Source organism: Taeniopygia guttata, chromosome 5 (genome assembly GCF_048771995.1).
Source record: "Taeniopygia guttata chromosome 5, bTaeGut7.mat, whole genome shotgun sequence".
Taxonomy (NCBI): Eukaryota; Metazoa; Chordata; class Aves; order Passeriformes; family Estrildidae; genus Taeniopygia; species Taeniopygia guttata.
Genome location: NC_133030.1, coordinates 42,881,902 through 42,907,976, shown reverse-complemented (window position 1 = coordinate 42,907,976; position 26,075 = coordinate 42,881,902). Strand labels below are relative to the sequence as shown.

General features: G+C 44.5%; 1 protein-coding gene across 3 annotated transcripts; it reads right to left on the bottom strand.

Moving 5' to 3' along the window:
- Positions 1–389: 389 nt before the first annotated feature.
- Positions 390–15,730, bottom strand: VASH1 (vasohibin 1). Of its 3 annotated transcripts, XR_005980731.2 has the most exons (8): positions 15,155–15,730; positions 10,246–10,334; positions 9,096–9,152; positions 7,966–8,040; positions 6,605–6,986; positions 6,087–6,199; positions 1,888–5,506; positions 390–1,617 (listed from the first exon to the last, which is right to left on the bottom strand). XR_005980731.2 is itself a non-coding variant. In XM_004174475.6 (7 exons), exons 1-7 carry the CDS (start codon positions 15,413–15,415, stop codon positions 5,434–5,436), a joined length of 1,050 nt encoding a protein of 349 aa, XP_004174523.3. In that variant the 5' UTR covers positions 15,416–15,730; the 3' UTR covers positions 390–5,433. The 3 variants fall into 3 exon arrangements, 2 of the variants coding, with proteins under 2 accessions (XP_004174523.3, XP_072786390.1); XM_004174475.6 differs by having other exon boundaries at positions 390–5,506; XM_072930289.1 differs by lacking the exon at positions 10,246–10,334 and having other exon boundaries at positions 390–5,506; positions 15,155–15,699.
- Between the last annotated feature and the right edge of the window lie 10,345 nt (positions 15,731–26,075).

Here is a 26,075-nt window from a genome sequence, read left to right as displayed (position 1 = left end):
TTGAGCAGTACAAGAAGAGGTTTGTATTAACCCTTACAGTATTGTTGCAGTATTGTAAGAGTGAATTTTTTGATGCTGCCTGCACTGTTTGTTTTTTTTTTTTCCATCCAGCCTGACTGATGGCAATTCAAGAGGGAAAACATGAATTCTGGCCTTTGCTAAACAGCCACATATGTACTTTACTTCTCTGGCAACTGCCTCTGTGTGCACAGACATACTCACCTGTTCAGATGATTAAAGGAGGATGAGGGTTCTTCCATGTCCACTAGTGTAGCAAGTAAAGGACATCACATAATTTGCCTGATACCATCACTCAAGGCTGTCCCTTTGACTTTCAGCTGACATGTAATAGGTAGGTTTAAAGCAAAAAGAAGGACAGTACAGACAACTTGTTTTCTCTGCACAAGCTGAGAGCAGTACAGAGGGAATTTTATTGTCTAAGTGTCAAAGGAAGCAGAAGTATCAACATGAGGGCCATGGGAAGTGCAGTAAAAACTAAATCTAAATAAAAATTCTGTGTTGGCTATGTAAGAACACAGAACCACACTGATTAATTACAAAAAGACACACATGATACTGTTCTTAAAGAAAGAAACTTTCGATTTCTTAGTTCCGAGCTGTACCAGTGATAAAGATGTAAATGGTTTTGGAGCACCCTATCAGTGCTGGAGTAGAATACTGATGTGCATGGAAGTGGACCGCTCTGGTCCCACTAGCACCATCTCAACCCTGACCTGAAGGGAAACTCTGCTCTGCAGAGATTATGGGGGATTCAGTAGCCTTCTGGGCTTAAACTGAATTGCTCTTGAGCAGAAAGGCCCACGGCACCACTGAAGGAGAGTGGTTGTGATACAAGTAAACACCTGCTCAGAGACACAAAAATAGTAAATTCCCCAAGGAGTTCAGCTTGGCTGTAGAGGGGCCATCTCCACCTTTCTCTGGGAGAGCAAACATCAAGCCAGAATAGCACTTGCTTTGTTAAGTAAAATTATAAATGCATAATTCAGGTCTAAATGGTGTCAGGACAACAGTGCAAGGCCACTGGAATGAGTGGTGTTATTTCAGCCAGACTTGCACACACAATACACCTGGGACACCCCCTGCCTATACCTACTGTTTGATCATCAGGACCACTTGAAATACTTCACTCAGAAGAAGCAGGCAGCTAAAGCAAATATCTGAAGTGATTAGCCAGAGCCACTGGAGCAAGTTCAAGCCAATCTAATCCAGACTCTTGCCCTTTAGCTAACAGGAGCTTTCCTCTGTTCATTACAGTTTCTTAAACTTGGAAATTTTAAGGACAGCCGTGTTCCAGTCTATACAACACCACACAAGTCTGCCTTTGGGGGCAGGCAACTGATTAAGGCTTTCACCTGAAATTCTTAAAAGAAATATCATCCTGTTAATCAGATTTGAAAACAGCAATACATCTACTATGTGAACAGAAACTATGTTTCGAATACAGTTCTGCAGTATTTATTCTGATCGATCCAAGGAAACTATGTACTGACCCATACCCTGGCCCACAGGTAAAATAGTAACTGAAAAATAGCACTCCACCCCACCTAAAACACTTGCTAATACATGTCAATTTCTAAAGACTCCTTTAGCTTCTACCTGTAAAAAAAAAAAAAAAAAAAAAAGTTACTGTGTCACAGAGTAATGGACACCCAATCCTGCTCTTTAATACACAAAGTTTCTATCAGAGTGATGCTGTAGCACAGAGTTTTGCTCACTAATGAATCATTAAAAATTGCAGTTGGCCAGTAGTAAGGGACTTGTCTACATAAATGCATAAAGAGGGGCTCCTTATTTCAAGGTTTGCATTATGTTTAGAATAGTTCACCAGTAATAGGTCAGCATTTGTTGAAGTCTTTCAAAGCTCACCTCAGCTTCACATACAATGCAGACAGTGTCTATCCATTCCCAGTGTACACAGTTCCTTTCCACAGATTTCACAGGACTTGTACTGCAGAACAGACATCATGTGAGACCTACTACTGAACAGTGAAATTTACATCACAGAGCTACATGAGCGACCCTATTAATATTTAACATTAAAAATTAATAGGACTCCTTGAGATTCATCTTCCTTATTCTGCAAGCACTAAAGGAGTATGACTTCCATTATCATTCCTACTCTGTAGCTCTAAAGCCTGCAGAAGTGAAAAAGACTCTCATCACCAGCCTTTTTTCCTTATGGTTAAAGGCAGACAGACCAGAAACCAGACCAAGTAGGTGGGGGAGGAAAGAAGTCAAAGTGCTAAGTTTGTCTTTCACTGTACCCTCAGCTTTCTTACAGCATAAAGCTAGATTGCATTAATCCTCTCTGTCATGGAAGGATGTGGTTTTGTTTGTTAGGAAGGAAGAAAAGCTTTGTATTGAATTGATTCATCCTGTTACAAAGATGGGGGGAGCAAGAGCAAGAAAGGGAGAACTCTATGGTCCTTTTCCAGTTTCTTGTACCATCTGCTGAACTGGAGATATAGAAACAGTAAGGAGCAGGAATTCTATACAGAGAAACACAGTAGAAGGCTTGAAATGGTAACCATAGCAAAGTGCACTTGTCTGCTCCTGTGTCCATCTTGAGAAGTTAATCAACATTAGATACAAGCAAAGAATTAAGTACTTCCGAACATATATAATTGTGTAACTGGATCTTGAAAGAGGATGTTCTTGTCTAGCTGCAGCTGAGGATTAAGAGACCTTGAACTCTACCTGTTATTCATATCTTAAGCATCCATTTCCTTTGCTTTTTCTAAGCTAACAGCTTTTTCCAAGCTATTGGCCTCAGTTACATCCTGCAGGAAAGCTTTTAATTACACAGTCAAACAAAGTATTTTGTTTTAAGCCATTCTGCCTTGATGATCTAACACTACTGAACACCCCTGTTGCCCTGCTCTCAAGAAAGCATCATTAACTTGCAGCTGACTCTTCATTTGTCTCATCTGTTGTGAAGTCTTCCTCCCACCCCCACATTTCCTCTTTCCATCTAAAAAAGCTCAAGTCTGTCCAGTTATTCAGTGTTCTCTGTAGTAAACTATTAATTACTCTCAAGAGCTCTCCAGTTACTCTGAATTAACTAACCAACTGACTAAACAAAGTAATAGTGAAGATGCATTCTAGGCATCTTTTATAAATTTTTTTTAATTCTGGATTTCATCCACTTTAATAAAACCTGACAGTCAGTTTCCCCTTGCTGACTGCTGCTTGTATTTATCATATGATTCACAGTGGCATCTGAACTTTCAGTCCGCTGCATAGTAAACATTATGCAAAGGCAGTTTGTGGCTTCCAAGTGACCCATATTATTTACAGGTACCTGTGGTGCCTTTACAGCTAACATCATTGTTAGCACCCAGACACTAAATATGTTCATTTACAGCCACACAAAAATGACCAGAGGACACATTCAAATGGGTGCTTGGCTCACTGCTGCTGTTCACTTCCATTGTTGCATGTAGCTGGAATAGAAGGGAGTGGACAGGGATTGCACTGCACTGTGGAAACTGGCATCCTCTTCTGGATTAGCCTTCTCTGGGCTCAGCAGCAACTTTTGCCACCTTCTTACAGATTTTCCTCCTGGTTGTACAGCACAGCAGAAAAGTATAGACTACAAAGGGAGATTGGAAGGACTGACTACAGTGGTATGGATATGTCTTACATCACAGTTAAGGATGTACAATTAGGAACCTGTAAGGTCCCAGTTAAATCGCTTGTGGGTGGTGCTTTGAGGATTAACTGCTTTAACTAGGCAGAAGAGCTGATTTCTTTGGGGTTAAGAACCCATTCTCTGCCACCAAAATAGCTCTGCTTATTATGAGGCTGTGGCACAGGAATACTGCACCAAAAAAAAAAAAAACGAGAAGAGCTAAGCTCCATCATATTTCTAACATAGAAAGAAAGAAAAGAATAAGCCACCAGGCTAACAAAATTAAATATGTGGTATTTCAGAAAGTTTAGCTCCTTGTCAGTGCTGTGATAAAACAAGACTGTTTCTCTCCAGGATACTCCCACTCCCAAGCTCAGTTTTTGCATCCCCCAGATCCATGCATCCAAATCACTTTAAGACCATGCTGTTCTGACTTCTGGAAATCCCACTATTCCCATATCCTAGGCCTCAGACAGAGAGGTCTGATAATACTCCATTTCTGACAAGCATTAATTATACTGCTTAAGCAGTAGTACAACACTCCCCCAGAAGAAGCATAGGAAGTAAAGGCCACAGTGGCAGAAAGGCCCAGCCCAGCCCTTTGGGAATGGTTAGTGTAAGTGGTGCTGTTACATACTGCAGCTATCCAAAAAGCCAGAACACAAGCACAGCTCTGGTACTGGGGTGGGGAACTGCTTTCAGGAGGCTCCAGGGTGAGCTGTCATGAAAGCAGCTGCAATTTCCTTGAGCAGAGCTTCTCACAAACAGGTGATGCAACTCTGGCACTAACAGTACAGGGAGGAATGAGCAAGAGCCTTGTGGAAAGGTAAAAATACTTGTAAAACTGTTCACATGATTACAATCTTCTTTAACTTTTTACTCTTAAAACTCATACCTCAGTCACTGAAGTGCCTGCCACAAGCTTTCTGAGTAGCAGCCACTGGAAATAATGGAGAGAAGGCTGATGAACAGATAATGTGAAGTTCATTTTCCACCAGCCCCCACCTGCCCCATCTCCATTTCTGGAACAATTGAGTGCTCTATGCCTGTTTTCATGTAGCAGTGGTATAGGCATATCCTGATCCACTCAACTACCAAAGGACTTGGAGCAACAGTTCACCAGCATTCCACTGTCTACCCCTTCAGAGACAATTAAATACTTTGAAATAGGCAGGACTAAACATATAAGATGTGTTTTTTCTGGATGAGAAGACTTTGTATGGTCAATAAATCAGGCTGAGCAAATTCAGACCTACTCTCACAAGAGCAATGATAAACAAAGTGTTCATAATGACAAAACCAGGAGTTTTTGTACAAGATTCAGGGGCCATCCCATTCCAGCATCACTTCTCCCTCAGCCCTGCAGGCCTTGCAGGGGTTGAAGACTTCTGTGCACACAGGGAAGAAGTACCGTTGACAAGATGCTCCATTTACTTGCTGTCAAGGCAAAGATAGCAAGTCCACTGACCCCACTCACTTCATATTCTTCCTGAAGCAAACTCCCACTAGTGTACAGACTTTTTTCTTTGTTTTTCTTTTTTTTTTAAAAATACTTAAGTGAATTAAGATGGTCACCTCTCCCAGAAACAGGCAGGCTAATCCTCTGGGACCCATGGGATCCAGCTCTGGGACTGGCCCACTAGTAAGTACCTGGGAAAATCAGCATTCTCTTTTGATCCCACTCCCCTGTCCCATTTGTCAGAATCACTGCAGGTGGATCCAGGTCTCAACTGTGGCCAGCAAGAAGTCCATGGAGCCAGGCACACAAGGCACAGCTCTCTTCATACCCGGATCTGGTACCCATTGAGGTCTGGCATGGCTTTGGAATCGGCAGGCTTCTTCTCACCAGATGGCCTGTGAGCAAAGAAGGTAACAACTCTTCAGAAACTGTTTTCAGTCAGGTGATGCTGCACAGAGATGGCAGCACAGGAAAAGGTACACAGAGCTTCAGACTGATCCTGCACTACAGGACTATTCTGCAGCCTCCAGTAATTCTCACAATGATCTCAACAGAACAGAATGCAAATTAGGAAGCAGGACGTCCACTCTGGAACCCCAGGTTATTATCAGAAAAACAGTCTTGCTGTCAGCAGAATAACTTTTGGAATCTCTTTGAGGCATGGGTCTGTGAGGCACCAGAGCTCAGACCCACGCATAAGGTTAGAAGTCAGCTACCAACATCACTGTTTGAGCTGCCTCCTCCTCCCTGCCAAAGCAAGCAAGCAAAAAAACCCAGCTGTCCTCTCAACTCCCTAAGCAATGATAAACTCACCATGGTACTGACTAGGGAAGAATGCTACTGCAGGTCAGAGAAATATCCACTGTTCTAAAGAAACCCAGTAGGATACCAGAAAGATCTAAACCCAAACAGCAAGGTGGAGTCTGAGTAAAGCAGATGCTCTAGATAGATTTCCTGCCCAGCAGCCCCACTCACCGTCGGTCCCCACGGCTGTTTCGCCGATGGGGGCTGGCCTGACCTCTTTGTGGGGAGGAGACATCTTTCTTTCTGTCCTTGGTGGGAGATGGTGGTCCAGTTCCTTTCCCAATCTGCCAGAAAAATAAAATTAAGAGCTACATGAGCAGAAAATCAATGTGAGTAATAACAAAACCCACAAAAACTAACAATGATTATGGGGAAAAAAACCAAAAAGGCAAGGCAAGTGCATCAGAAATGCAAAACCCAGAAAAAACAAGTTACAGTGACAGCTACGGCACCAAGGACTGTATACAATCCAGCCTAATCACAACGACAGCACTGCACAAGCATCCATTAGGGGACCAGCCTGTATAAAGTGGGTGGTATTCAGTAAGAAAGAGGCTTCAGCCTTCAATTCACTTTCCACTCCACACATGTAGGAGCAGAAAGTTTCCTGTCACTTCATTCCCCCAGTACACCAGCAGCCAGGCAAGGCAGTGGATGTAGCAGTGAGTTACTCCATCCTTGCTGCTTACCTTCAGCCTCATATCACGGGCATGTTTCTCAAGCTCTTTGCGAAAGTCTTCCCGTGTTAGCTTGTCTAGATCCAGGATGGAGTGCTTCCACTCAATCTGCTCCACGCTGTGTGGGTCATGGGACACACAGTGGCCCAGCTTCACCTTTTTCAGAGTGTGCCAGCAGCGGCGATACGCCTCCTCGAAGTCAAAGATGAGTTCGCTCAGTGTGCGGAAGACAGGTGCTTTGTACATCAGTTCCTCACGGCGGCTGATGCCCAGTGCCCCATAGCGGCCGCCAAAGTTCACCCCCAGCACGATGTGTCGGAAGTAGTTCCCTGAGAAGTGGGTTTTGAAGCTGATGGGGAAACGGTCCAGTGTGGTCATGTTGTTGGTGAGGTAACTGGCAGTAGCCATTATTCAGGAAATAACTGGTGATAACAGTTTCCTGACAAGACACGTCCTACCTGCTCCAGACCCTCCCAGCCTGCTCAGCAGATTCCCTATTGATTCAGGCATCACATAGACAGGATTTGTTCTCCAGGGTAAGAGCCCAGCTCATTGCAGGCTGCCCTGCTTTCATCTGGGTTATGGGGAAAGCAGACTTGGCCTCTTCAAGGAGACAGTCAACAAAGAAAAGTTAATTTTGATGCAGTTCTGTGATGCAGAAGTTGCAATGCTAGCAGCTTAAGTGTACTGTATTCCATAGCTCCCAAACTATTAACACTGCAGCATTATTCCTCGGTTTGTTTTAATCTGTTCCACTAGCTACTGTTTAATACACCCTCAGGATAAAAACTCACCAACCTCCACTTTTTAACCATTCACTCACCATCTCTGCCCCTCCAGGTGCATGAAGAACCTACAGCCCAAGTACCACAAATTAAATCTGGAGGATAGCTAGGAAAGATGTGTACTTAAAGATAATACATGTCTAGAACTAATAAAGGTATTGCCTAAGATAGTAAATGACATACACTGTAATTAGAAGTTGGGTAGGATCTGTAAGTTTAATGCAGAACACATGCAGGCAGTAAGGGAACAATGCTCTCCACAAAGGATTTTCTCACCTAACTCTAGCTAGTGTTTTTCCTCCTCTTCAGATCTCTTTTGTCTTTTACAATCTTATATGGGTGACCAGAGCAGCACCACCCTTCTTGGTGAAGAAGGAGTAATTCCAAAATACTAGTTCTGATACTTTAGAGAATTGCTTGGATTTGGATTTCATTGGTGGGGTTTTGTGGGAGAACTGGGGAGAAAAGAAAGAGGAATATGGGGCTTGGTGACAATATTATCACCACCCTCAAAGCATCACAAGCAAGAGAGCAGAGGCAAAAACACAAAGATGGGCAGACATGCACAAGTCCAAGAGGAAAGGATACATTCCCAGGATCACAGCTTCCAGGCATTTTATTGGCAGGGCCTCTTTGGTCATTTCTTTGGCCAGGTCCATCAGCCTGCAGAGTGGGACAAGGGAAAGATGAGGACAGTTAGAGGGCTTGTGCTATGCACTGTGGCCAGTTCAGCCCTTTTGCACTATATTTGTAAGGTAGGTTTCCAGGAGAGAGGGTGGCCCACAGAGGATAGGGAACAGCACAAAGTATCTTCTTTAAGAAGATATCAAAGCCAAACCAGATCTCTGCCACATGCTGTTGTTGCTTCCAAGGAATCCACTTCAGTGGGTTGCAGCAAAACTGCTTACTGGCCAGCTGGGGTTCTCAGGGAGACCATAGCACCAATGCCTCCACAATTAAAACCCTCAAAGGACCAAGAGCCAGCAGTGTTTGACACACAAGGCTCAAAGACAATAAAGCTTTCTTCTCTGGCATTAACCCTAGTCTCTGTTCAGTGAGTACCATGGAGGAGACATAGAACTGATTACAAAACAAGGCAATTATACTCACATAAATCTATCGACTAGACCAATAGTAAGAAGCCAGTCTTGGGAGATTCTCCATATGCTCTTTAAGAGAGTCAATGATATCAGGTGCTTATTGCCAGGAACTTCTGGGGCACAGCAGTTCCCAAAATCTGGAGTGAGGAGAATACCCTTTCTCATTCAAAGTATGAGTCACCAAAAGCTTAGTGAGCCTAGATTCTGCAAAAGCACTCACAGGAACTATGAAGTCAGACCTGCAAAGATACTTTGGCATTCACAAAGCCTTTGTAGAACAGGACCTAATTTCAGAATCCCTCTGAAGTTCATATAGTTACATTCCAATAAGAAGCAGGCAGAATATGCTTATTTTTGCAATACATTGTCTTTACTGGATTTACTGATTCATGACAAAAAAAAAAAAAAAACAAAACAACAAACCTACTCTCTTTCTTGAGAAAGACCAGACACAGCTCTGCCCAGCTATGCCCCAGGCAACAGACAATGAAGTTACCCAAAGCAGGATGCAGTTGCAGTACTGAAAGGCCTGAGTACCACTAGAACTTGGGCAGTGTGTATAGCAAGGCTCCAACAACAAAGAAAGAGTTAAATGCTGTAGAGGCTGCCAGCACTTACCCAGTCAGAGGTCTGCTCTTCTTAATCTCAAAGAATTGTGTCCCAGTGTGATTGTACCTGGAAAGAAGAAGTTAAGGACTTGGTAGCTTGGAATGTAGAGTTTGAAGAAAACTTGTCTGAAAGATGTTAATGAAAGACATTACTATTCTCACAGCAAAGTCATGATCCCACAAATGTAGCAGCAACACAAGAAAATCTCTACCTCCCTTTCCTGCATTTCTCCCACTTACACGTCCTCCTTATTTCCACTGTATTTCCTTGTCAATTCTTCTCTTCCTCATACCCACACATGGGTTTCCACTCCAATTCCCAAAGGTTTATGCTGACAGCACATGGTCTGCTCAGCTTTCCAGTTACCAGGCCAGAACAGTTCGATAAATCTCTTCCCGCTCCAAACTGCACATAATATATTCAGCAATTAATTCATGCTACCTTATTCTAAGATTGACTGGGATCCAATCCAGAGCACAACCACCCTGGATGGGTGAAAGATGCCAAAAGGTCAGCCTTCTTACCTTGAATTAGGGCTGAAGCCAGAGCTAGATCTGTATCTCATCAGCGAGATTAGATTGCGTTTGCATGACATATACCTGCTCTCCAGCACAACAGATCACAGAACATTCCCAGAACACAGCCACACAGGTAGCTCTGCATATAAAGGGGCAGCATACCACAGATGCACAAAAGCAGGGGTGGCTGAGTGTTGTTTCGACAGAGAAGAGGGATTGAGTAGGATGACCTGAGAAGGTTTGCCCATCACCACAACTCTCCCACACCTTAACAATGAGGTGATGCAATTTGTAGTACATCTGACACTTGGCTGTCAGGATCTCAGATATGTGTGTTTTTAATGAAATCCCACTGTAAAGCCACTGACCTAGAAGAGTGGGTAGTAGGGAAAGGCCTTTGACCACATGCTCGTTTGTTACATGCAGTGAACAGAACCAGAAGGTAACTTGGGCAAAAAGGAAAAGAAACTGAGCAGCAAAACAAAACATTATCCCAAATCCAGCTTCCTGTTTTCAGGGAACAAGTTTCAGTTCTCCTCCAGCTAAAACAGGAGAAGCTTTTCTGTTTGTCACAGCGAAAGAAAGTCCTCTTGCTCTTTCTTCCTGTGTTATCACATCAGTAAGGTAACAGCAAAGGATACTGAAGCTCCCTGATGTAGCGCTGTACAGCTTCCAGGCGCTCAGGGATGGGGGTGGACGGCTGGAACACAGGCACACTTGGTATGGGAATCTGAAATGAGGAGCAGAACATAAATCACTACTTCCAAACCTCTCCAGCTTCTTGCTGAACTCAGTGGCACATAGCTATAGGGAGCATGTTCCTCTGAAACCAGACCCTTCTTGCTGCCCAAAGTGACCACACCAGAAACATTCCTCTATTTCCACAATGGAAATTGGGAAGGGATTCAGAATGAGGCATCACCACTGAGCTGCAAGAGAAACCATGTGAGAAAGTCCTGCATTTATGCAATGTTACATTGGACAAAATAGATAGAATTAACTGACAAGGCAAGATACAAGACAGGAAAGTGATCATCTGAGGGAGTGTGACCTCATTTGAGTATTGAAACTGAAAGGCAGAAAACTAAAAGAAAGAGGCAAAAATGGACAATGAGTTTTCCAATATTACCAGAGGGTGGAACAGTCCTGCAAGTAAGGGTAGAAAGGTCCTTAACTGCTTCCTGGCATTTCAGATGAGGTGGCACTGACTAGGACACAGGCTTGACAGCATGACTCCCTGCTCTGCAGTGTCTGGTGTTTTGAATTATAGAGAATGACTTCTGGATGTTCACCTTTCAGACTGCTGTCCCATTCTGAGGCCTCAGCCTTATGGGTCAAGTCAGATTTTCCTCACCATTTTCACCGTTTGCTCTGCAGGGGATAACCTTAGTCTTGTCAGCAGCTGAGAAAATGTGTCTAAGGAAAGAGAAGGGACCTGTCCACAGGACAAATAAAAAGGAGAAGACACAAGTCTGGGATGACTGATAGGCTTGGAGAAACAGCGCAATATTTTCTCTCTGAAAGATAGCTCATGCCTTATATGCACCTTGCTAATATCACACTGCATCTTTTCTCAGCTGTTCGACTTTTAATATTTCAGTTCCTCCTCAGACTTCCCCCAGAGCTGGCCTATCCACAGCTATGAAGGAGTGAGTCAGAGCCAGTTCTTCTGAGCCTTCCACTCTGCTGTGCACAACTGCCTCTGCTGGACGTGGTTTTATAGCCAGTGGTACTGCTTAGTGCACCCTTCACATGTATTTCTGTGGCCATCCATTTCCATATACTTCCCTCTTCTCTCCTGTGTTGGTACAAGTGACTGGTGAACGAGTCAGGCATCTGGAGCAGCTGAAAGCTGAGCCAGCAAGCATGGGTAGTTTTCAGCCAGATCAGTTCCCTATCCTGGTTTGCCACACGGTTGCACACTGCTTGTGCTCCCCCACAACCTTGAGGTAGGCTGGTGCTGCCTCTTGTATCACACAGAGGCACCGGCTGCCTCACTTGCAGGGGGCAGCACGGGCACGGTGGGAGCAGATGTGAAACTGCGCTTGTTCAGCTGCAGCAGGAGCAGGGAAGGCTCCAGAGAGTGGCACAGAAATAGAGCCATCTCTGGTAGTGCATGAGCTGAGTCAGTTTGGATGCTGTGAGCTGACACACTGAGTCATAGGAAATAATTTCCAGGCAGAAACAACGAAAGAGGTAACAATCAGGGCAGGCTGACTATTTAATTTTGGTTTTTTTCTTCAGCATGGAGAATTTAATGCTTTTCAGTGGAGAGAGACAAATTAAGTGCATGTTGACAGCAGAGACTAATGATTCTGGGTAGTTCCTCCTCCCGTTACTAGTAGCTCCGATCTCCTTTTCCTCAAAGGACTGTGCAACACTGAGACAGCATAATGGCAATCAGTTCAGCAGGGGACTAGTTAATGTGGAAGAGCCTCCTGCACCTCAAGTAATTAAACTGATGAAAGTACACTGTGCTCTCTCTCAGATCTGGGCCTGCAGCCCAGACTGGGCTACAGTTTCTTTTTTGCATCAGGTCTATAGCATTTTAATAGGACAATAGAAGCAGAAGTAGAGGAATAAGGTCTCCATGCCTCGATTCCACACTGACAGGACAAGAGATCCTTATATTTTTTTTCTTCCCCAGCATCATCCAAGGCATATCTCCAAAGAGCTAAAAATATTAGTTAGTTTTCATAGTCCTTCAGAAAGCAGAGAAGAATTTATTTATAACAGAAAATATAGGAAATCAGACCTATTTTAACTTCTCTTTAGCTATTATGAAAGCTGAAGAGAGCCCAGATTTCCCAAAGAGCATAACCTCTGCCAGGCTTAGCAGACCAAATGAACACACCCTTGATTCCTCATCACTTGTGGGGAGTAGCTCCATCACCCCACTGCTAGATTCATGCACCCTGGCAGGCTGTCTATATGCATGGGATTGGGATTCTGCTTTTAGAAAGGGGATCCTGAGAACAACCAAGATTTTCATATACAAGTGGGCCATGCTGTATGTGAGAAAGGCAGATGGGAGCGAGGCACAGGCAAAGCTCCACCCGTATCGGTATTACAGAGGTGCTCTTCTGGCCGGCCTAGTTTAGCAACAGTTTCTTTTATGGTACTTCTATGTATCCAAGCTCCTCCCTACTCTTCCTTCTGCAAGTAACACAGGAGCAGTATCAGCCTTGGTTGAGAGCCTGACTGAAAATAACAGATTATTTTTTCTGTCTCTCTTGTTCTGAATCCATTAGATGCAACTCTTCCTGTCTTTGCTCTCATAACCATCTCATATAAAATCCATGATTTCTTTATGAGCCAAGCGCACATCACTTCATACTTCCAGCTCGGACCCATTTGATCATTCCAGCAGCTTGAAGCAAGGCAATACCCCACCCTGTTGCTGGAAAGAACGTAACCTACAGGAGAGCGGCACTCTTAAGCCTGCTCACTTCATGCCCACTCACCCCAAGTCTACTGGAAGGAAATAGAGGCTAGAGGAGCTCTCTGAGCTCTCAGACTCCAGTGAGAGACACAACCTCTGAAGCTGATCTGTAAACATGTGTCTAGTCACAGAGTCCTCCAGTCATAATTTTATAGTATTTTAGTTTATTTACAGCTTTTTTGAGAGCTATTTCCCCCAACACCCAATGCTGGCTACGATCCATGGCCAAAATTTTGGAGTAGGTAAGTCACTGTCCCATTCCCAACACCTCAAAAGGACTATTTACCCTCCAGCGCATGGAGAGAACCTGGCTTTTCAAAGGAGCTAGCTTTGCAGAGTACACTTACTGCCCTGATTCTCATCTGTTGCATGAGCCTTTCAAAGAAACTTGATGGCATGGAGACAAGTACCGATAAGCAGCCCTCAAAGAAAAAAACACATCCCTACAGAGGAGAAGGAGCTAAGGAAACAGAGCTCATCCATCCTTGTGGTTTCCTGAATTCCAGTATCCTCCCAGCTATATGCTGAGTGAGCTTGGGAATGGCATCTTGGATGGCAGAGTGCTGAATACAGTTTGCAGATCTATTTCCCAGGGGTGCTAGCAGATGCAAAAAACCTCCTCAACAACTGAAACCAAACAACCTCCAAAACCAAACAGTCCAATTTCACCTCTTATTACAAGACCTCTGACCACTTGTGTCCCCTAACTGTAACCCTCTTGGATGAAGACTCTAAAGTGAGAACAGTGGAACTTCTTCACATAGGACCAAAACAAGGGACTGAACACTGTTATTTCCCCACCCATCATTCACTGGAGTCTTGTTTGTCAGCTTCTTCCTTCCATTTCCCTCACCTTTTTTGACCAAATCAGTCGTTATGGTTAGGAAATTAGGTAGTGTGTGTTCTGCCTGATCTGAAACATTTTCAGCCTTCACCTAGGCTCAGGACAAAGAGGAAAGGAAGGAAATCTGAAAAGGAAGGAAAAGTCTAATGGAGTTAGAATGGGGACTGTAATCAGGACTCAGGATTTGTTCCAGCTGCTGCCACTGATGCCTCTGACTCTACTGCACAAAGGATGTTGCATCACATGCTTCTCCAGAATTCCTCATGAAAAGCAGTATGGATTGTCTGTGTAGTATATAATAGCATGTTCTTCCATACTTCAAATTACCTTCCCAAGGAGATAAGTCCTTGCTAAAAAAGCCTGAGATGAAAAAGCTTCACCTTTTTGTATCTGAATTTCCCCTATTAGAGTGATAGGAGAGTATTCTCATCCTGCTAGTGGAGTGACACACCAAATGTTTACACTGTCTTTTGTTCACAGTATGCCAATAAAAGGGAGAGATTTTTCTCCAGCTGAGATGCAACACAGATAGCAACAATCACAAGAATTCACATTGAAATGTTTCAGTATGGTACAAGGCTCAGTGAAATGGTCAGTGGCTCCTCTTTTCATGGAGTTCTCTGCAGCAAGACCAGGAATGAGCTTGGAAATCACACCTGACCCTACACCAGCAATAAGCTCTGCAAGCATTTGCTAACTCGTCTTAAAACACTTGGCATAAAAAGTATTTTTTGACAGACACAGTTCTGTTCCAGAATGCCTTTTGGTGTGGGACATTGTACCCAAATCAAATTTCTTCAGGTTCAAAGTCTCACCTCCGCCTGTCTCAATCCCCCATCTCAAGTATTTGGGCTCTTCTAAATTTAACTCTCATCTTTTTATCATTTATCCAATCTTTCTCTTTAGCCACTGCCCATTCTCCACCCTCCGCCCTCCAGGCTGCTCACATTAGCTACCTCAAGTCCGTTTTCCAGCAAGGCCTCAGAAGAGGGTGCTGCTGACGCACCAGACAGGGTAGAGCCCCGCAGATGCCCTCTCGGACTCCGGGTTAGAGTGTGGCTGTGCTTCCAGCAAGAGCACTCCCGGGGCCCGTTTCTCCGAGGGATCGCTCCCGAGCCGGGGAGACCGGCCTCCTAATGGGACAGGCGGGCGCCTCCTCACAGCGGGATGCCCCTTCCCTTCGTCCGCCATGTGGGGGACGGTCCGCTCCGGGCGCTTCCGCTGGGACCCCGCGCAGCTTCAGCCGCGGGGTTGGGGGTCTCACCTTGGGCAGGTCGGCGGCACCCCGGATCCTCTGCGCCACCCGGTCTCCCTCGGGATGGATCCTGCCCACATGCCGCCACATCCGTTCCCAGGTGGGCTCATCCACGGGCAGCCCGCCACGGTTGACGAAGAAGGGGACGCCGCCGTCGCGAAGATCCTCCTCGCCCTCCTCCTCCTGCTGCTCCTCATCCCGCGGTGCCGCCGCCTCGCCGGACGGGGGCTGCCTGGCCGCCGCGGCCCCGTCGCCCCCTGGTATCGGCATCGCCGCGCCCGCACTCAGCGCCTGCCGCCCGCCGCCGGGCCGCAGGGGGCCGCGCCCCGCATGGCCGGCGCTCCGGGCACGGGGCGTCACCGCCCCCGCCGCGACCCCGGAGATATCAGAGCGGAGGGCTCGCCGCGAGAAGGGGAGAAAAAGCCGGGCGGGGCGGTGCTGGGTGCCGCATCAGGCCGCCGCCGCGGCGGGGGAGGCGCCGGCGGCCCGAGCGCCCGCGGCAGTGACGGCGGGCACCGCGCGGGGCGGGCCTGCCGCGGGGCGCCCCCGCCGCACCGCCTCCCGGGCGCTCCGCGGGGCGGGCGGGCACGGCCGCCTCCGGGCGGGGGCTGCATGCGGGGGAACAAAGCCCCGCGCGGGGCGGGGCGGGGCGGGGCGGGGCCGGGCACCGCTCCCCTCCGCCCTGCTCCGCCCTGGGCTCGGTCTCAGTGCGCGCCCACCGCCGTGCCGGAGCCGCGCTGCCGCTGGCGGGGCGCGGCCGGGCGAGTCGGCGCTGTCCCTGCCCGCGGGTGATAAGACAGATCAGGGCGATAAGGGAGGCGGCTGCGGCCGGGCGATAAGGGGCGGGGCAGGAGGGCGGGAGCGGGCTCGGGGGGGCTGGGAGCGGCCGCTGAAGGGTCGCCGTGAGGGGAAGCGGCGGCGGCGCTGCCCGCCGGGGTCTGCGCTCGGGCTGCGGGGGCGTGGGGGCCGGGCTGGGCGGCTGGCCGGGCTCAGGGCGGCTGGCCGGGCTCAGGGCGGCCCCGCAGGCGATAGAGCAGTGCCGGGAGCCAGGGGCAGGTGTCCGTGTTGACATAGCTTTGAGGAACGGAAGAGCTGGGATGAGCTTTCCAGGTAGGAAGCAGTGGGGGGTGGAGAGCGTTTTCGGATGCTCCTGTAGCACAAAGCAATAGTGAAGGATGGGCTTTTATTGGAACCGCGCCACTTATCTAGGGGCATGCTACATATCGCCAGTCCCCCTCAAGGGAGGGGCCCACCAGGGCTCTTCTGCCTGGGAAGAAGCAAAATACACCGTACCTGAGGTCTGGAGATGCACCACAAGTGGAAGACCGAGTGTTTTGCTCTGCTTCATTGTCTGGTTTTGTTTCAGCTCTCTTGTGAGAGAAGTGTGAACTCTCATGGGAGGTTCTCCACGCGCTGCAGGAGACCTGTGAGCCTATTCTCCAGTGTGTACCTGCTGCAATGGTTGTGTCCTCTTCTATATGAGCCGGGCTGTGTCTCACCCTAGACAGGACTACAGGCTGTGTTTTCTCACCACCCTGTGGTATTAATCCATGTTGAAAGCTCGAACATAAAAGCATTCTGTAATTTAAGCACCAAGTACAAGAAATGTGTACAGATTACTGGGTCAGCTGCTGAGGAACCCTCTGAAGGGCATCTCAAAATACTTGCATTTAACACTCCAAACAAAAGGCTGCGGTTCAGCATCAGTGTGGGGAAATTCATGCTGGTTGCCATGGAATTTGATGTGCCCTGAGAACAGGCTATAGCATTTACAGAACTGGCTAGAGGATTTCAGAGAGAAATTCCACTTCTTCTGTAGTGCTGCGTAGGCTGTTGCTTACATGAGATAATTTCTGAAGGCAAAATATTTGAACCCAGTTTTTTGTTGAACTCGACATTGCCCAAAATGCTGAAAGGTTGTTTTTTTTTTTGAGAAAATTAGGCTAAATGTGTTTCCCTGCTTCTGCCTTCCAAACAAATCACCAGCATCACTTCATACAGCCTACATTAACTTCTGTAATATTTAAACATGTAAGCCACTGAATAAGGATTTCTTTTGAATGGAGACCTTAAGCATTGCAGATGTATTCTCTCTGTAAGGTCTTTATTTTTTTTTATTGCCTTTGGGTTTTACTTTTGAGCAATTGATTGTTGGTTGAAATTGACTCCTTATATCTAAAGAGACAGCAAAGCTTGTGACAGGAATCACTCTACAGTCCCTGAATGGAAACATTTTGCAAGAGCAGTTCATAACCTCGTGTCCTCAGTCCCTTGTGCCCCAGTGGTCCTCAGTCCCTCTAGAGACACGAGGCTGGGAATGTCCCAGTCATGCAATAGCACCAGCCTCTTGGGGGACATCATCGGCATTTTGCTTCAGGGGCAGGTATATTTCCAGTAACAGCACTACAGAAAGGACAGGGTGCAAAGGCTTTAAATGCCTCATTTAGAGCTGTATTGCCTCCCCTGGCTGAAGTTAGGCACTGCTGTCTACAGAGGCAAGGATGCTTGGTTTGATTCTGAGCTCCAGCACTAATTCAGGGCTGGTAAATCATATTACCTTCTGTACCTCAGCTTTTCTACCTGTTAGAGGGAAATGCTAATAACCCTGACTTGCAGCCAGAGATTTTGGCACCTTAATAACTATTATTTCCTAAAAGTAAAAATAGTCGTAGTAGAAGTGAAATACAATTCTTGTATGTTTCATGTCTTAAAATATATTCTCACATCTCAGCCGGAGGAAGTGTAGCTGGTAAGTATCAGCAGATCTCAAAATAAGCTTATCAAGGGATTTTTGTTTCAGTTTCTATTGGATAATTATTAGGCAGCATCCCTCCCTTCTGACCATCACTCAAATAATTGGTCTGTAGCAGGGGATCTGCATTTTAAGGTAGTACCTTGGCACTTAGCTTTGCATAGCTGAAAAGGGATAGAGCAGAGCCATGCCAAGTGAGCCAGTCCCTGCAGTGGGAACTGGACACAACTGAGGTGACAGCAAAGGACACAGACTTCACTTCCCCTTCTGCACAGCTTGTGCTGCTGTGCCATGGGGTGCTGCTGCCTGCAGTGCAGGGTGTGTAATGCACATTAAACACTGCCTTTCGTTTCTGGCAGCACACTGGCTATGATGATGAGGGACCAGAAAGCATGCAATTTCTGCTTAATAACAACATAAACCGTTCATTTACCTGTGCTCTGTAGAGGAAGACTGTGCTAATGCTCTGTGTGTATCTCATCTGAGAATGGTTTAAATGGGTGAAACTTTGTTAAGACAGTTAAGTTTTGCTGTTAGTGAAAAAATAAATAACATTGATAAAGGATTGCAGTAAAGGCATGAATTATTGGAATATATAAGTTATTTTTAAGATATAAAACATTTGATAAAAGTATGCAAGTGGTATAGAGACCACTTGACAAATAAATTCTTTCCTCTGTTCTTCTGTGAGGTGGTACTTTTATCTCTATTCGAGAGGATCTGAAATTAGTTTCTGCAAACATGGAACACATAGATAGTGAACGATAGTGTTCCCCTTGTTTTGTAATGTCTTCTAGATTTTTATAAATATCTATTTCTTATTACTCCTGACAATCATTTGTTCTTATGGTGTCACTTTGTGGTTTTTTTTTGGTCTTCACATACAGTCTTTGTGATCTTGCATAAGACCAATTAAAACTTAGCAAGGATTTCTTCTTAATGGCAATTTTAGGCCAGTGTTTAGTTACATTTTCTTAGTGTGAACTGGAACATCACAATGATCCTAAGGGTTTTTTTCCAAACTATATTATTCTATGTAATACTGAATGTTGCTTAGAGCACGAGTAGGGGTTGTGCTGTCTTTATCCAATTTGGCCTAACTTTTTGTGATCTACAGTTCTTTATGGCACTAACTTCCTTTTTCTGTAACTGTTTCAGATTGGATTCCCCTTTCTGTGTTCCTGAAAGAGCCCTGTGAAAAACCTCATGCGGCAAATCAGCATATGTCTGAATTTGTTTCCCAGAGTACTTAGCTTTGAGATGATTTCCTTCGCCTTCCTTCGCCTTCCTTTGCCTTCCTTCCCCTTCCTTTTTTTTTTAACTTTTCAGTTAAAGATAGAGGGTTGGAACTCCTTGTTTAAATGTTGTTTATTTGTGTATTTTCTTCCCGTGTTTAGTTTTCTCCAACTCACAGTACTCCCTTTTGCCTATTCACACGAATGTCTTTATGAGCAGTGCTGAGATCACTGTGCTGCTGAGCCGTTTGCATGTGCTGCAGTAGACCTTTGCCCTGAGCAGGAATTCTACCTTTGCCCCTAAATTTATTCTTGTTTTGGCTCCAATCAGGACTACCTATGCAGATAACAGCAAAGCTTTGTTATTTGATAACAGCACATGAAATGTTTCATCTGTCTGGGAGATCAACTGGCACAGCAGTGCCAGAATGGCCCTGTTTTGTTGGTAGCTAAGAATGACTTCAACAGAGACTGATATAGTGACTCCACACATTTTTCTCTTCAGGTGCAGTCATTCTGATTTCTTTTCATGCGTAGATCACACCTAAGAGAGAGGAGACTTAGATCCAATCAAGCTTTAAAATGTCAGCAAATATTTATGAGGTTTCTGTATTTGTCATAGAATCATAGAATGGTTTGGGTTGGAAGGGACCTTAAAGATCATTTAGTTCAACTCCTCTGCCGTGGACAGGGATGCCTTCCTCTAGATCAGGTTGTTCAGAGACCCATCCAGCCTGGTCTTGAGCATTTCCAGGGATGGGGGATCCATCTCTGGGCAATCTGTTTAAGTGCCTCACCACTCTCACAGTAAAGATTTTTTTCCTAATATCTGATCTAAACCTACCCCTTATCAGTTTGAAACCATTCCCCTTATTCTGTTACTACATGAACTAGTGAAAATCTTCTCCAGATCTCTTGTAGCCACCCCAGCTTTGAGTATGGAAAGTGGGTCTACAAGAAAGACCACAGACTGATATGATTTCACATCAAACTTCACTGAAAGGAATATGGCTATAAATATAACAGGTATAAAGCACTGTACTTAGCTGGGAAGTAAAAGGGCTTTTTTTCTGAAGGGACTGTGGAACACAAATTGCAAAAAATTGTACCTGTTTTAAAGTCCATTAACTTCTCCAGTGAGCTTTTGAATAAAAGTAGAATTTTATAATAAAATTCTTAATTTCCTTTCTGCCTATCTGATATTATTTTCTAGACTTGGAGGGGAAACAGGCTCCTATCCCATAAAATATTTTCCCTGTTCTATACTGGTACAGAACAGACACTTCTGAAATATTTACCTGGAAACAGAATAATGAATACACCAACAGACAGGGTATTTTTTATTTTTGAGAGAATTGCATTCAAATCCCAACAATGCTTTGTGTGAAATAGAAATGTAAATGTAGTGTTCCTCACCTCCAAACAAGTGTGCTGAGCTTGGTCTAGCATGTGATCCTTTGTTATAGGGGTTACAGTGAGCATTCAGTTGTACATGCAAAAGACACCACTCCTATATGCCAGGTCAGGAGCTTACGTGTAGCCTTAGGCTTAATTCCCCGTGCCAAGTCTTGTGCATGCAGTTTGAACTTCTGTCTGTCTTGTCATTAACGCTGCAGATTGTCAGTATGTTCTGGAATTGGTGCTGACATTTTTTATCATTTTCCAAATCAAATTGATCCAGATCACTTTTCATAGTTTGGTCCTTAGTGTCTCCAGTTCTAACCTTAGAATTTAGTAGTAATAGGTTTAAAAAAAACCTTTCCCCCTGATGCCTAAGATAAAATTATTGCAGGAAAGTAACCCTCAAGTGCTGCATGGACTCCCTCCTCTCTGGTACTCAGTTCTGTCTGCACTTCCTTAGTTTTCTTGCTTGTATGCTTACAGCATCTTTGCAAAACATGGAAGGGCTACTCTTCTCACTCTTCAAATGGAGAAAAGAAATAAAGAACCAGCAAGTGCTTTTATTGTTGTTGAAGAGACACCTGAGCAGGCTGTGTGATCACTGATCTCGTGAGCCAGGCAACCACCTCCATGCAATGATGCCTTAATGTACCAGTAGTGACTGGTTCGTACAGGTTCAGCAGTGCTTTGCCGTGTGTTTCTGGCTTGGGCATCTGCATCTCAGAGCACTCTGCATTGTTCTCTGCTGTGAATGGTAAACATGTCCTGCATGACTTGTTCACCATCCTGCAGGAAGACAGTGGCAGACCAGGGGCATAATGTGAGTGTTCTCCTAAGCTGCAAGCCAACCTTCTTTATTTTGGTTTCTAGGCTACATTAATTATAAGTGAATAAAAATTCCGGGCATGTGGAAAGACTTCAATATTTTCTTGAAAGTAAGTTAATTCCTATAGCGTAGTAGGTTTGGGGGACTGGAGAGGACTGATTACAAAAGGATTAGCTGTGCTAAAGAAATAGTTTATTTTCACTGTTGGAAATGCTTTATTGATGTTAGAGCAGAAATGCATAGATCAGTAGAACTATACTGATCTGCTTTGTTATGTTATAAACTGAAAATAATATAGGAATTTGTTAATATTCTAAAACATTGAGGAATGTATTAGAATAATATGAATAAAAATTTTAATTAAAAAAAGGTCTATCACTACTAACAAATGTCACATTGTTTTTGTCAGTGTTAATCCCCTGGTTCTTGATTTCTCCTCCTTCCCTTTCCCTGTTACTGTTTCACAGTCTTCTCATATGTTCCCTGGTTTGCTGAAACCTGCTAATCTAGTAATTACACTTTCACATTCAGTTTTGCATTACAATTTTTAGGCATCATATGGAATGTTCTTGATGCCACACAGGGACATCTGTTTATACAGGGGAGAGAATTTATCATTGCAGGTTTTGCAGGTAAGGCTGGGGTTTCATGAAAGTTAAAGTACAGTACAAAGAGCTGAATTCATTTTTTTTAAACTGGCTGTAAACTAAAAAGGTACCTTTTCCAAGGGAATATCTTAAAAGGTATGTGGACAGAGATGGCAGGTAGTTGGCTTCACTGGAATGGGGTGCCCAACTGAAATGCATCTATGCAATTGCATGCAGTATGGGGAATAAAGGAGAGGAATTAGAGATGTGTAGGTGCCTGTGGGATTGTAATCTTGTTGGCATCACAGAGATGTGATATATACCTATATATAGTGACTTTGTCCCCCTGGTCTGCTCTGGTGAAATGGTGAGACTCCCCCAGGAGTGCTGCATCCAGCTCTGGGGTTCCAGCATAAGAAGGGCCATGAAGATGATCAGAGGGCTGTAACACCTCTCCTATGAAAGCAGGCAGAGGGAGCTGGGGCTGCTTAGCCTGGGAAAAGGAAGGCTCTGGGGAGAACTTCTAGCAGCCTTCTGGTACCTAAAGACTATAAGGAAGCTTGAAGAGGGACTTTTGACATGGTCATGTAGTTACAGGACAAGGAGGAACGGCTTCAAACAGAAAGAAGAAGGTAGGTTTAGATATTAGGAAGAAATTCTTTATTATGAAAGTGGTGAGGCACTGAAGCAGAGCAGTGGTGGCTGCCCCATTCACAAGAGTGTTCAAGGAAGGCCAGGCTGGAAGGAGCTCTGAGCAGCCTGTTCTAGTGGAAGGTGTCCCTGCCCATGGCAGGAGGCTGGAACTGGATGATCTCTAATGTCCCTTCCAACTCAAAACATTTTAAGATTCTATGATTAGGAATATACTGCAGGGATCAAGGCTCATACTTTGGGAATATAGTCGACTTTGCAGAGGCTTAAGATGTGATTCTTTCCACCCAAGTTGTTCACTGTGTTGCTGTTTGAATCGGAAATAAATTGAATAGTTAATAAGTCTGTGCCTGTAACTATAGAGTTGAACTTTTTAGTCTCTCCAGCTGAAAGTAATGCTGAATTTGTCTTAGCTTCAAAACACCTTGACCTATGCATATTTGAAAGCTACTTCAGGCTTACAAAGAAAACTTTATGCCCTATGTGACATGTTCTGTATTTCTCCTTAGTGATTCTTTGGGGTTTTTTTTTTTGTTTTGGTTTTTTTTTTTTTTTTTAATGTTTTATTTCCCTCGGGAGTAAATTACCATGGTGGTGGGCATGAGACAGAAATGGGTTGAGTGACATCTAGTGGTTAGGAGTGAAAATGTGTAGGATCAAGTGTTTTTCCTGCAGGACAATGAAAAGTAAAGCAATTCCTAAAAATGGACTGGGATTAACTTAGAATCTATAAAACCTGAAATTTAGAGAACACTTCCAATAAATGCAACTTCTACTGTCTGCCTCTGTTAGCCACAACTTTCCTGAATGATGCCAAGGAAAGACTTTGATGTCTGGTGCCAGGGTCGGGTTACTTTCAACCCATTCTAGTGTCTTCTCATGTCTCTTTTCCATTTCATTACTTGTTTGGTTTTAGGAATATTTCTACATTACTTTCCTTTGCCACAACCAGAATTACTTTAGGATCATACAGTTTTCTGATTATTAAATTTATTTTAAGCCATTGGAGAGAGGTGATCTCATTAATAGTACAGTTGTGAGAAACTGATCTTGGTAAAGATCTACTATTATGTACTGCTGAGAACCCAATTGTCTTATTTGTTACTCCCAGTTTTAGAAGAGTTGACACTTCCACTGTTCACTTCCACTAGGAAGGATTCTAGTTCAGCTCTCTGCTATCTCAGACAACCTTGTCAAATAAATTCTGTCTAAGGGTAGAGTGGATCATACCTGTATGATGCCTGGTGGAGGAAACAGATGGCTTTAATAAGTTATTTCCTCTTGTAATTTCCAATGATTTCTTTTCTAGGCAACTGGACCAGTGTAACTCATCTTGCTATCAAATAAATACTTATGAACAAATTCCAGCTGGCCAGTTGCCATTGAAATGGGAGCTAGACAAAATCTCTATCACTGTAGGGCAGTGCTTGTCTCCTTGTGTTATACAATACTTTGCTTTCCAGTTATATTTGGAATGCTGAGAAATGAGCTAGTGTATGGTCATATTTTTTTTAGATTTCGATGATGAAAATGTTGTGCCTTACTACTTGCCTTGCAGGCTTCAGAGAAAATGGAAACAGATTTTTCCTCAAACTTGAGAAAGGAGTGGGCTCCACTAAAATTGTATCCATCTTTCTTATGGCTTCCTGGGAAGTCACAAGCATATTCAGAAATCCACCCACCCATCCACTGTAGTATGAAGCTGGGTAAGTTGTTTAGTCAAGTTTAGACTAGTGCCCACTGCATATGTTATGGAAAATTCTGGGGAAAGCGGTGGCATTTAATATATAGGAGGAGCAGTAGCTATTGTAAATCTGTCTGGTGTCATGACTCTTTGACTGGGCCTTGCATACATCCAGATAACTCTGGCTAGCTCAATTTCCTCTCAGTACTTCAGGGGTGTAGAAATGAAGAGAGGAAGAAAAAAGGACGTGGCACATGTGCTGTGTGTGTTAGTAACATATCCGTCACAGCTGTGGGATCTGAAAGGAAAAGGAAGGAAGCAGGTGAAATCTGTTGTGCTCAGAGGAAGCCAGCATGTGTTTGAGTGCTAGCAAGTGACAGATTTTTTCTTTAAAAATCTCTGCTCTCATATTGTGAGAGTGGGATGGGCATGCCATTATTAGATACCACCTTTATGAAGCTGTAAATTGAGCTTACTTGTTTGGTTGGAAGTTTTGGTGAGAAATTCATACTGTAAGGGGGACAAAGCCTAGTGCCATCACTGAGTTCCTCTGGAGCAGGGAGTGTTATGGTCAGGAGCTGCATGTAAGGAAAAACAACAAGGGAATTTTTGCAAAACTTCAGTAGTTATAGCTACCAGGATATAACAGAAACAATTCTGAATTTAGCTTCAATGCTCTTTGGGGCAGAAGCAGTTCTTCAATATGTATGCCTATTGCATTATAATTTCTGCACAGGTTTTTAAAGTACGTGTGGTCTGACAGAGATTTCAGGGGAAGCCACGCCAGCTGCCTCTCCTGCAGTGAGTCTGGGTTCTTAGGCCTCAAGTGGCAATGACTTTCTCCAGTCATGGCTTCATGCATAGAAGTGTAAGAAATACCTTATTTTGTCAAACCAAAGGCCCACCTAGACAGGTATCTTTGCCTTGGACAGCAGGCAATACTACATAGACCTAGGACATGATCCTGGCCGTTCATTTGTGCATTCCCCTCATTCTTCCTCAACATCCACATCCACAGTCATTGGATTAAAACCTCTGGCAGGTACACCAGTGGCCATTCCCTTACCTAGTTTGGAATGGCTGTCCATAAAAAACGTATCTTTTTGTAGCCTGCTTTTTTTGTCTAGCCTGCTGATATTGTTGGCCTCCTAGTCCCACATCACCAAAATTTCACTACAGTTGTGTTTGCAAAATAATTTTTTTGCTTGTTTGTTTGAAACCTGCCTTGCATGCAGTTCGAGTGAGTGCCCATACTTGTAGTATTACAAGGTTTGGTGACTAACAATCTGCTCTCACTTTTTCAACTACCTTCATGGTTTTGCAGTTCTCAGCTGTATCCCCCTCAGTCTGCATGTCTTCAAATTAGGGAGAGAAATCTCTCCTCATAATGCAGCTGCTCCATCCCCTAAATTCCTGCGGTACAATTTATGTGCTTGCACGAAACACGAGTGCTTAAATGCGGATACAATTCAGTCTCTTGGTAGCTGCATTTCCCAGCTGTCTGTCACAAGGCAGAGCTGGCTGCCCAGTTAAAACAGCCAGAGTGATCACAGCATAGCTCTTTTTTGAGCACCTTCTATCTGACCTTTTTTAAAGCTGTAGCAAGCAAATTCCAAGAACACTTGTGGGATGAATGGCAGCAGCTTTCTCTGTTTGTAGGTGGAGACTGGCCAATTCACAGCCATCCCTATGGATGTTCAGCTTTTTCTTGGCCTAAAACCAACTGTTACAGAGGGCCAGATCCTCACTAGCTTCTTGTGGAGTTTCTGGTCATTTGGGTTACAGTGCTGGGTA